Raw genomic sequence first — 11,861 nt, forward strand, 5'->3', positions numbered from 1 at the left:
TGGCCCCAGCTTGGCTGATGTTACATTTTTATAGTTGTAAATTTGGTTGATTTGTGGGAGACAGTGACGCTGCAGACCGTCTATTCCGCCATCTTCAGGCTCAGCTTTTTACATGGCTTCTCTCAGAACACCCGTGAGATGGGGGCTAGAGCAAGTACTATCATTAATTACACCTCCCAGGAAAGCAGGCTCAGCAGGTATTAGTCAGCTCGGGCTGCCTTCACATAGTTCCCCATCCTAGGTGGCTTTCACAACAGAAATTTATTTACTCACAGTTCGGGATGCTGGAAGTCCAATATCAAGCTTCTGTCAAGGCAAATTTCTGGTGAGGCCTCTCTTCCTGGCCACCTTCTTGCTGTGTCCTCACATGGCCCCCACTCTCACACATTTCTACATTAGAGGTTGGCTCACTGTTGATAACTGCTCTAAGAACATTTGATACCTCTGATGAGCACTTATTACCCTTGTGATGAAAGTGGAGAACTAGTTGGTCCCTCCAAGGCACTTGGTCCCATAACCAAGGATGATATACTCTGTGTGGTAGAAAGGACACCCACAGAACATGCTCTACACTCAGTCACTGCTCAGTCGTTTATTTTCTTGAATGAAGAATGCAGATTCTAAACTCCCAGTGATTTCACACTGAACTTCTCAGTAAGCTAAATCTATATACTCTCATTAACTTTTATAAGACATAAAACTTGCTTGCTAACTTTTCTTCTAAATAAAACTCATCCTGAAAATAATCTTCTACTCTATGAGGTCCAAGATTTAGAAGCCAGGCTAATATTGTGAAAAATGGATTCCATCCAGAAATATATTGGGAACAAATTAAGTCATATCTCTAAATCCTAGAGGCAGGAAAGGGTCTCTAAATAATCTGGAATTCCTGCCTCTGTGGAGCTGTGTTCTACCATTAACTCTGAGGTAAAACAGAAGCCACTTGGGAATATAATAGATTCAATATTCTCCCATATTTTCCACTTTTCTGTGGTTACCCAGATTCAAGATTTTGAAGTCCTTAATCTAAGACATAAAATCTGTCATAAAAGCTTTTATGGCTTGACTTCTGTCCAGCCCCCCATGCCCCCCCCCCACCCCCCAGCACACACACACAAAAGATATGTTGAAGTCCTAACCTCCAGTACCTCAGAATATGACCTTATCTGGAAACAGGGTTTTTGCAGATATTAGTTTAGATGAGGTCATACAACTGGTGTCCTTATAAAAAGGACACAATCTGAAGAGATGCATAGAGAGGGAATACAGCCATGTGAAGATGGAGGATTGAAGTGATGCATCTATGAGACAGGGAACCCTAAAGATCACAGGCAAACAAAGGGAACAGGCAAGGCAGGATATTACCCCTCTACAGGTTTCAGAATGAGCATGGCCCTGTTGACACCTTGATTTCAGACTTTTGGCTTCTAGGACTGTAAGAGAATAAATTTCTGTTGTTCTAAGCCTCTCAGTGTGTGGTAATTTTTATAGCAGCCTAGCAATCTAATACATAGCCTGTCCACTTTTTCTCTTTCTGATAATGCGTGGATTATTCCCACTGTCACCAATGTTTTATGTCATGGTCACTGTAAGCCTTGATGAAATCACAGCCACAAACCCTCTCTCTGCTCTGATCCATCCTCGGCACATGGCCAGAGGACCTTGCCCATTCCTAGACTTGTTTACTATCCAATCTTGTTCAGATCTTCCTTTGGTCTGGAAGATAAGAGCTTTATTATACCTGTTTCATTCTATTTTCTTTTATCTCGTATTCCAAATCCTCTATTCCTGTAGTGTCAGTTTCCTCATTGCCTCTATCCCTCAGTCCCCCTAAAAACCAAATCTGTACTCATATTCTATTATGCTGTATCCCTTTTCCAATATACATACCCCAAATGTGTCCATGTTTCTCTTCATCTATCCAACTCCTACCCATACTTGAAGGCCAGACTTAAATCCTACCCCCTCCGTGAAACCATTTCAGATTACTCTACCTCAGTGATCTCTGCTTTTCCTGATATCCCATCCCATCTCATTAGGGGTGGAACCACATATGTTTGTACTTAATTATATTTATTTTTAACTGTGTCTTGGTTATTTACTATGAGGTCTAGACATTCTGGATTCCACCTTTTCCAGTCTTGCTTTACGCAGTCATCGGATAGGTGACCTTACATGGGTCATTACTTCCCTTCGCCTTCACTAAGACAGAATAATAAGCAGAGGAAGCAAAAATGAAAGTGCTTTGGAAAAATGAAAAGTACCATATAGTCACACAATTTTTTTCCTGCCTTCATATTCGGAAGCATGGTGCGGTAGTGGAAAACACTGCAAGCTTCAAGCCATTAGTCCTGGGGTGAATCTTTGCTATGCCCCTGATTAGTTGGGGTGGGTCTATCCCCAAAGGGGTAATCTCATTTGGCACTATTCCACAACAGCCAATAAATGTTATTGTTCACATTTTAGACAAGGACATTGACGCTGAGAGGATAAGCCAAAAAGCCAGTTCTCTGACTCCAAGTATGGATCTAGTTGAGAAGAGTTTATATGCAAAATTGTTGCATGCTTGTTGGCATAGCCCTTTAGTAATATGCAAATACAGAGTCTAACTTTACTCTTAGCAACCTACCATTCCACCTGCACTAGGGCAGAAGAATACGTAATTCTTTGCCAACAACCTGGATGGCTGCATAGTGAGGTCATCTGACTACACCTACAGGGCTCTCTGGTGTCTAGGGTTGCAAGAAGACACACACAATTATTCACTGTTTATAACAGGTCTGCATGGAAAGGCTGTAGGCTCAGACAGAACTGCTGTGATGTTACCGCAGTTGGGCTGATATACTCAAGCTTGGGATACTCTCCTGATAGGCCCACTGATCAACATGCTGACTTTAATAACTTTCAGATAATAAATTATTTAGGAAGAACCCATTATAGAGACTCCTCTATCCAATACTTTAGCATTGTTAGGGAGGAGGTGTTGAGAATAAGGAAGAGAAGGGCATGCAATAAATTATATTTGTATAATGCTCTAAAACAGGGAACTGGCATAAACTATCCAATTCAATCTTTCAACAATCTTCTATAGTATTACCCTCATTTTAAAGATAAGGAATCTGAGGTTCAGAGATATTAAATAATTTCATAGAACTAAATCTCTGCCCAAAACTATGAATACCAAACCTAATGATTTTTTTTTTTGTCTTTTTTCGTGTCCGGCAACGGATCGCAACCCTCAGTGTCGCGCCCGTACTGGACCGGGACCGGCAACGGGATAGCAACCCTCGGTGTTGCGCCGGCACCTCGCTCAGCCAGTGAGTGGGAACCGGTCTGTATGTGGGATCCGAACCCTCGGCGGGAGCGCCGCCGCACTCCCAAGCGGCGCACTGTAGCAGTGCACCACCGGGCCGGCCCCAAACCTAATGATTTTTCGACCATGTTGTCTAGTAGCTTATCATTTTGATGGGATAAGCAAAAGCATTTTGAGGATGTTTAGAAAGCAACAGCAATAACACACTGCCCTTGGTCTATCGAAATGCCACATAAGAAGTAATATCTGAGTAGGTACAACCATCCCCATTGTCCTAACTTTGTAACTAACATCAAGCATTTGTGAGCAGCCTGCCTGGAATAACCTGTATGCAGCATGAGATATGAAACTCAGGTCTTTAGCTCAGCACAGTCCACTCTAGGTAACTGTGATATGACAAAGATCAAAACTCTGCGGTAGCTGTGAGGAAAATGGAGACAGACTGGTCAGACTCCCTCACCTCATATCCGGCTGAGCATAACACAGCATGTCTGTTGTAAATACATTATACATGAGTGGTATAACTGCACATGTGCGCCCAGGTGTTCGTTGTTATCTGATTCACACCCATGTGTTCCTTGGTTATCTGACTCTAGTATAAAAGACAACGGCTCTGATCCACTGGGGGGTTGAGCTTGTGACTGAATAAAGCATGTCAATCTTGCCAATGGCTCCCAGTATTTTTCCTAGCTTGTGACCTGCATGTGAGGGGTCTGTGACCCAGTCTGAACAGATGGGTTTGAAGGGTCTGTGACCCAGCTCAACAACAGCTTACTCCAAAGTTGGGCACTATCAGTTCTTTCCTTCCTTGCATGTCCATACCATTTCTCCATTGACAGGTAAAGTCTATTTCTCTACCTCCTTCAATTTGGAGTTGGCCTGTGACAGCTTTACCAATGAAATATGGTGAAGAGATGTTGTGCGAGTTTTGGACTTAAACTTTAAGAGGACTGGTAGTTTCCCTTTCCCATTCTGAGTCCTGAGCCATTACATACTAAATCCAAACTACTCTTTTGGAGAGAGAGGCCATGCTGAGGGGTACTGAGGGGTCCAGATATGAGAGTGGAAGCCATTAGACAATTACAGTCCCAGCTGCTATCAAACTGTAACCACTTGAGAGGCCAAAAATGAGCACTATCACTGCTGAGCCCACTCAATCCACAAAACTGGGAGAATAAATTGTTTCAAGCCACTTTGGTTTGGGTGGTTTGTTACACAGTACTGGAACACACTCCCTAGTGGAAAACAGTCTCTGAGTCAACAATCTCTGAGGTACTTAATGAGGACTTGCTAGGACCTTATCTTGGGGAAATTACTGCCAGAGATTAGAATTTAAGTACGAGACACTCTCAAGAAACTTATTGTCTAGTTAGATAAACAAGACAGATATGAAACAAAAGTTTTCACTTGGTGTTTTCACATCAAGATAATATATAATTATGTGTTAAACTGGTTGAGAAATAAATTTCTATTATTTATAATTAAAAAAAACCAAATCTGGGTGATACTAACCCTAAGGGCTACATGATGGAGGTCGATGAATACTGAATGAGTGATAAAAAATGTCAGAAACTATGCACAGCTGATCTCGGTCAATTAACACTCCTACTCCCTCCTAGTGTGCTTTCCAGTATTTTAGAGACTGGACAGCTGAAGACTACATTTCCCAGATTCCATTGTAGCTAGGCTCCCTCAGGTGAGAGATTCCTGCATGGAAACCTACTCATAAAACTGGAAGAAAGTAATGAACAGGTGAGACAGAGGTCAAATGGGGAGACTGGATCTTCTCACAAGCATAGTTTCAGGTGTTTTGATCTCATGGGGTTGAGTGTTGCAGTGGTAATTGCAACAGTAATGACAATTTCCTGATTCTGCAGCTTCCTTATTACATTAGCTGCAGGTACTTCCTACTTAGCATCCCATTTTTGCACTAAATGTTCTCAATCTAGAGTCTGCTTCCTTCAGCTCTCCCAACTATTTTGTAGGCTAATGCCCCTTAATTGATCCCCTTAATTATCTAAGGCATATTTCTAGCCAAAAACTAGCTAGAATGTATTCCATGGCCTGCAACTAATAACTCAGACATATAGGTAGTTTGTGTTTGTGGGCTCAGAGAAGGTGCCTTTCTAAGACAGGTGAATGTGCACAGGTCAGAGGAAGTGGTCATTTACATGACCATAGAGCCCAACAAAAGTATGACAGGTTTTGGGCTGCAAGACATGGCATTAAAAGTCTTTAAAGCCAGAGAATTAAAGGTAACATATCTCCGTGGTTAGATAAGAATATTCAAAGAGAATATTGGAGAAAGCTAATGGTCTATTACACAAACCAAAGAATTAGGTAAGGGAATACCTGAAGCCAGGGCTTGAAGGTGCAGTAAAGGACTGGGGAGGTCAGGGGTGGGGGGACTGTCTGCACAGAAAAGAGTTAACATAGCCAACCTGAAGTTAATATCATTACAAGAGCCAGCTTGTGGGGCTGGAAATTTGGCCTATGGATATTTTCTACGTTGATAAGGCTGTTTTGCCTACCTATGGCACTATAAACCCCTCCTATCCTTCCAGGAGTCTGAAATTTTGACAGCTGTGGCTAGTTGTTTTGTCCACATGACCAGCCCCCAATAACCCACTGGAATTTGAGTTTTAAGCAGGCTTCCCTTGGCAGAAACACCACACATGTACTGCTGCATTTCACTGCTTAAGAAAGGAGTATATTCTATGTGACCACTCACAGGAGAGAAAATTTCAGAAGCCTGTTCATTGATTCCTCTAGACTCCACCTCATATGTCTTTTACTCTTGCTAATCAACGTAATAAATTATAGCTGGACTACTCTCTCTGTGTCCTGTAAGTCCTTCTAGTGAATCACTGAATGTGCGAGTGGTTGTGGGACCCCAGAAACGGGCATCCATTTTTTTACATTTAACATTTCTGAATTAGTTTGCTTTAGATATGCTTTTGGAAACAGCCAACAGCTGGGTTTTGCAAGCCAGATTTAAATCTTTTTCTATTAATTGTGTCGTAAGTCCACTCATTTTTATTGTTATGACAGACATGTTTGGTCTCAACTCTATCATAGTATTTTATGATTATGTGTATTATATTACACTTGTATTTCTTTTTGAGATATCATTTGCTCTTTTCTTTAAAATATCTTGGAAAATGTATTAGTGTTTTATTGCTAAATAATAAGTTACCACAAATTAGCAGCTTTAAACAATACCCTTTTATTAGGTCACAGTTCTGTAGCTCAGAAGTCTGACACAGCATGACTGGATTCTCTGCTCAGGCTGAAATCATTGTGCTCTCCTTACACCAGGTAGCACTGACTGCTCAGGTGTCAGCTGTTGTGTTCATTTGCAGCTTTGTGTCATCTTGCAAGCTCATTCCTATTATTGATAGAATTAAATTCCTTGTGGTTGTAGGATTGTAGTCTCCATTTCCTTGCTTGTCAGCTGAGCCATTCTCAGCTTCCAGCAGCCACTTGTATTCCTTGTCCCTTGGTTCCATCCATCTTCAAATCAGCAACAACACAACAAATCCTTTTCATGCTTCAAATCTCTTTGACTTTCCCTTTCTTCTTGGCCTGTTTTAAAGGGCTCATGTGATGAGATTAGGCTCATCTGAATAATCTCCCTTTTGCGATTTAACCTAACAATCAAAGATGTGATTTCTCATCAGCTTTATAGCCCTGGGGATTACAGCAGGAATTCTTGCAGAGGTGTTTTTAGAATTCCTTTTTAAAAAATAGCTTTATTGAGACAAAATTCAGATATCATAAAGTTCCCCTATTTTTTTTTTTTTTTTTTAAAAAAAGGATGACTGGTAAGGGGATCTCAACACCTGACTTGGTATTGTCAGCACCACGCTCTCCAAAGTGAGCTAACTGGCCATCCCTATATAGGGATCCGAACCTGTGGCCTTGGTGTTATCAGCACCACACTCTCACAAGTGAGCCACAGGCTGGCCCCAAATCTTTTTTTTTGGTGGCTGGCCAGTACAGGGATCCGAACCTGTGACCTTGGTGTTATAAGCCTACATTCTAACCAACGGAGCTAACTGGACAGCCAGTTCACCCTTTTTTTTTTTTTTTTTTTTTTTTTTCCGTGTCCGGCAACGGATCGCAACCCTCAGTGTCGCCCCTGTACCGGACTGGGACCGGCAACGGGATCGCAACCCTCGGTGTTGCCCCCGCGCCTCGCTCAGCCAGTGAGCGGGAACCGGTCTGTATGTGGGATCCGAACCCTCGGCGGGAGCGCAGCCGCGCTTCCCAAGCAGCGCACTAGCGCAGTGCGCCACCGGGCTGGCCCCCAGTTCACCCTTTTAAAGTGCACAATTCAGTGGTTTTTAGTATATTCACAGAGTTGTGCATCCTTACCCCCAAAAGAAACCCCATACCTATTAGCAATCTCTCCCCACTCCCCTCCTCCACCAGGCTCTGGCAACCACCAATTTGCTTTCAGTCTACTCTTAGATTTGCCTATTCTGAACATTTCATATAAATATACAACTGTGGCCTTTGCAACTGGCTTCTTTCACTTTGTTTTCAGGGTTCATCCATGTTCCAGCATATATTAGTACTTCATTCATTTTAAAGGCTAAATAATTTTCTATTGTATAGATATACATTTTGTACGAGGGTATTTCAAAAAGTTCATGGAAAGGGCTGGCCAGTTAGCTCAGTTGTTTAGAGCATGCTGCTGACAACAGCAAGGTTCAGGGTATGATCCCTGTACATATGAACCAGCTGCCAAAAAAACACAAAGTTCATGGGAAGATTCGTATTATCTTTTAATTCTATTTTTCCATGAACTTTTTGAAGTAGTCTTGTATATCCATTCATGAGTTGATGCATATTTGGGTTGTTTCCACTTTTGACTATTATGAATAATGCTGCTAAGAACATTTGTGTACAAGTGGGTGTTTGCATGTAAATATGTTTCATTTCTCTTGGGTATCTAGAAGTAGAATTGCTTCGGTCATATGGTAACTCTATGTTTAGCCTTTTGAAGAAGTGCAAAACTTTTCAAAAGCTGCAGTGCCATTTTACATTCGCACTAGCAGTGTATGACGGTTCCAATTTTTCCATGTTCTTGCCAACATTTATATCCATCTTTTTGATTATGGCCATCCTAGTGGGTATGAAGTGGTATCTCATTGTGATTTTGATCTGTATTTTCCTAATGACTAATGATGATGATCACCTTTATATGTGCTTATTGGCCATTTGTACAACTTCTTTGTAGAAATATCTACTCAGATACTTTTAAATTGAATTATTTGTCTTCTATTGTTAAGTTGTAAGAGTTCTTTATAGACTCTGTCTATACGTCCCTTTTCATATACATGATTTGCAAGTATTCTCTATTTTGTGCATAGTCCTGAAACTTTCTTGATGGTATCATTAAACGCACAAACATTTTAAATTTTGATGAAGTCCAATTTACTTTTTCTTTTGTTGCTGGTGCTTTTCACGTCATATCTAAGAATCTACTGCCTAAACCAAGGTGACATAAAAACTAATCTAAAGCCAATGTTTTCTTCTAAGAGTTTTATAGTTTTAGCTCTTACATTTAGGTTTAAGATTCACTTGGTATTAATTTTTGTGTATGATTTGAGGTAGAGGTATGATTTCATTCTTTTACATGTGATATCCAGTTATCACAAGAACCATTTGTTGAAAATATTATATACAAGATAATGTCATCTGCAAATAGAGATGGTTTTACTTCTTCCTCTCCAATTTGGATGCTGTTATTTCATTTTCTTGCCTAACTGCCCTGGCTAGAACCTCTAGTACAATGTTGAATAGAAGTGGTTAGAGTGGAGTTCTTGTTATGCATAAAAGACTAAATACAGCAGGCATGATACTGCACTCCCTAGAAAGGCTGCTTGTAAGGCTGCATCTGGGAACTTGGGTCACAGTTGGGTTCCTACCATTCTTGGTTAAAAATGCCTCATTGTGCCTAAACTGTTAGTGCAAAGAGTATGGTTTGTGCTGAACACCTGCTTTTCTTCAGGGAGTCTGGAATTTTGGTAGATGCTAGACAAATGGTAGATGCTATTGATCCAATAAAAAGTCTGGACTAAGGGCTGGCTCTTGGCTCACTTGGGAGAGTGTGGTGCTAACAACACTAAGTCAAGAGTTAAGATCCCCTTACCGGTCATCTTTAAAGAAGAAGAAAAAAAAAAAAAGTCTGGACTACTAGGCTCAGGTGAGCTTCCCTAGTAGACCACATTTCAGGCACATTCTCACAACATGCTGCTGGAGGAATGAAGCGTGTCCCATGTGATTTCACTGGGAAAGGACTCTTGAAAGCTTGCTTGACCCTGGTTTCCTTGACTTACCCACATGCACCTTTCCCTTTGCTGATTTTACTTTGTATCTTTTTGCCATAATAAATCACAGCCATGAGTATGACTATCTCCCTAGTCCTGTAATCTTCCTAGCAAATCATTGAAGTTGGTGTAATCCTGGAGATCCCTGACACATTTCGTTTCTGATCTTAAGGAAAAATCAGTCCGTCTTTGACCATTAAGTATAATGTTAGCTATAGGTTTTTCATAGATGTCCTTTATCAGATTGAAGAAGTTCTAACTCTGCTCTATCCTATTTCTAGTTTTGTTGTTGTTGATCATGAAAAGGTGTTGGATTTTGTCAAGTGCTTTTTCTGCATGTATTGAGATGACTGTGGTTTTTGTCTTTTATTCTATTAATAAGGTGTATCACATTAATCAATTTTCATATATTAAATAAGCCACACATTCCTAGGATAAATCCACTTGGTTTTGGGCTTCTATTATAGAAAAAAAGACAAAAAAAACAACCAAATAAATACATAATTTCAAGTACTGATAAAAGCTACGAGGATTTTTAAAAGTAGAGTGAGAGAAGAGAGAGCAATAGGGAAGGGTATTATTAGACCCATATTCAGGGAAAGCTTCACTGAGGTAATACTTGATCAGAGATCTGAACGACATGAGGAAGAGAGACATTCACAGGGATATAATTTCAGATGGAGTGTAAAGCAAATAGCAAACGGCATGAAGCAGGAATATGCTTAGTGCGTTTAGGGTCACAGCCTTTACAGCAAGAAAGCCACCGTGGCCAAAACAGAGTGAAAATATATTAGACAGATAAGAGTACATCATACAAGGGCTTGTGGGTCATGGTACAGAAATGTGGATTTTATTATAATCGTGATGGGAAGGCACCGAAGCATGATTTTCAGCCTGCCTAGACAGGCTTTCTCCTCCTTGGTTTCTCATTTGTCTTTCAAAATCTAGCATCATCTCCTCTGGGACAGGCTCATGAACTTCCCAGAGAAGGTCAGTCACCTTCTCCTCTGTGCTACCTCTGAGCAATACCTCCTGTCACACTTCTAGGGGCCTAGTCTGTTTAATTTTTCACAGAACCGTGTCTTTTTCATCTTTGCAGCCCCAGGCGGTAACACAGTGGTGGGGACTAGATAAACATTCCATAAAAGAAACACTCTAACCCATTCACTGGAGCAAGTAAGCATAGACTCCTTTGCTCTGGGAGGCTGGCTGCATCTTTCCCAGCGCACTCTGGTACCACAGGAAGGGCTTGGTTTCAAGGATAGTGCCTTGGCTAAGAATGAATCTTGGAAAACCCAACCTCCTAACTGCCAGGTCCTAGCTGTCTTCCCTTTGCACTTCTTGCCCGTCCTTCCCGGCCCCTGGGGTGGGACCTCGGGTGGGTGGCGGGGAAGCTTCGGGTTTCCCAGCTCTGGCTCCGAACACTCTTCTCAAACAATTCCCCGGCCTAGTCACGCACTCGGCTCCCCCCTTTTCCTCTGCAGTAACGGAAGTCACAGCGGCCATGCCCACTCCCACACAGGGTCCAGCGTCGTGCTGCCCACCCCGCTCCTCCTTTCTTCTACTCCCCGCCTCGTCCCAGTTCGTCCCCCTCACGACCCCTCACTCACCTAGGATGCGGGTGATGCCGAGGGTCAGCTTCTCCAGGTGCGGCTTGTTGCAACCCAGCAGCGAGGGCGACGCCTCCTCCATGGCTCGCGTCCCCGCTCGGCGCGCGGCCGAGAGAGCGGCTGGGGCCGGCTTGGGGAGCGGGGCGGGCCGGAGGAGGGCCGGACCCCGCCCCAGTGCCTTGGCTGTCAGGTTCACGGCATGCTGGGAGCTGTAGTTCTCGGCGCCTGAGAGCGCGGCGGGAGGCAGATGGGCGGCCCGGGCTGGTCCGGCAGCAGCAGCTCCGCCGGGCGCTCGTTCCCGCCGCCCAGGCCTGTACCCTGCACCGCACCTGGCGGACACAGCCTCCGCTCCGCCCGGACCCTCTCGCCCCGCCGGGGTCGGTCCCGCAAGCGCGGGCGGGCCTCTGCGCCGTGCGGCCAATGGGGACGGAGCCTGAAGGCCGGGGCGTGGCGGCCCCGGCGCGGCGCTCTGAGTGGCGGTTGCTTCAAGATGGCGGACGTGGCCTGTCCTTCCCGCCCGAGCGCCGCGGCGTTCTGGAGCAGAGACTGTATCCTTTGCCCACCTGGCAGGGGGCGCCGGCGCCCTCCCCGGGGCGGCGA

The 11,861-nt window shown here is 43.4% G+C and overlaps 1 protein-coding gene across 2 annotated transcripts in view; it reads right to left on the minus strand.

The window, feature by feature from the left end:
- TPGS2 (tubulin polyglutamylase complex subunit 2) overlaps positions 1–11,598 on the minus strand; it is a 55,764-nt gene extending 44,166 nt beyond the window's left edge. Inside the window, exon 1 of one of the 2 annotated variants that reach the window (XM_008577534.1) lies at positions 11,262–11,598. In XM_008577534.1, coding sequence (XP_008575756.1) covers positions 11,262–11,343 — 82 coding nt within the window. In that variant the 5' untranslated portion in view covers positions 11,344–11,598. The remainder of the gene's footprint in view (positions 1–11,261) is intronic. The other variant, XM_008577533.1, reaches the window with a different exon arrangement.
- Between the last annotated feature and the right edge of the window lie 263 nt (positions 11,599–11,861).

Source organism: Galeopterus variegatus, unplaced genomic scaffold (assembly GCF_000696425.1).
Source record: "Galeopterus variegatus unplaced genomic scaffold, G_variegatus-3.0.2 Scaffold1528, whole genome shotgun sequence".
NCBI classification, from domain to species: domain Eukaryota; kingdom Metazoa; phylum Chordata; class Mammalia; order Dermoptera; family Cynocephalidae; genus Galeopterus; species Galeopterus variegatus.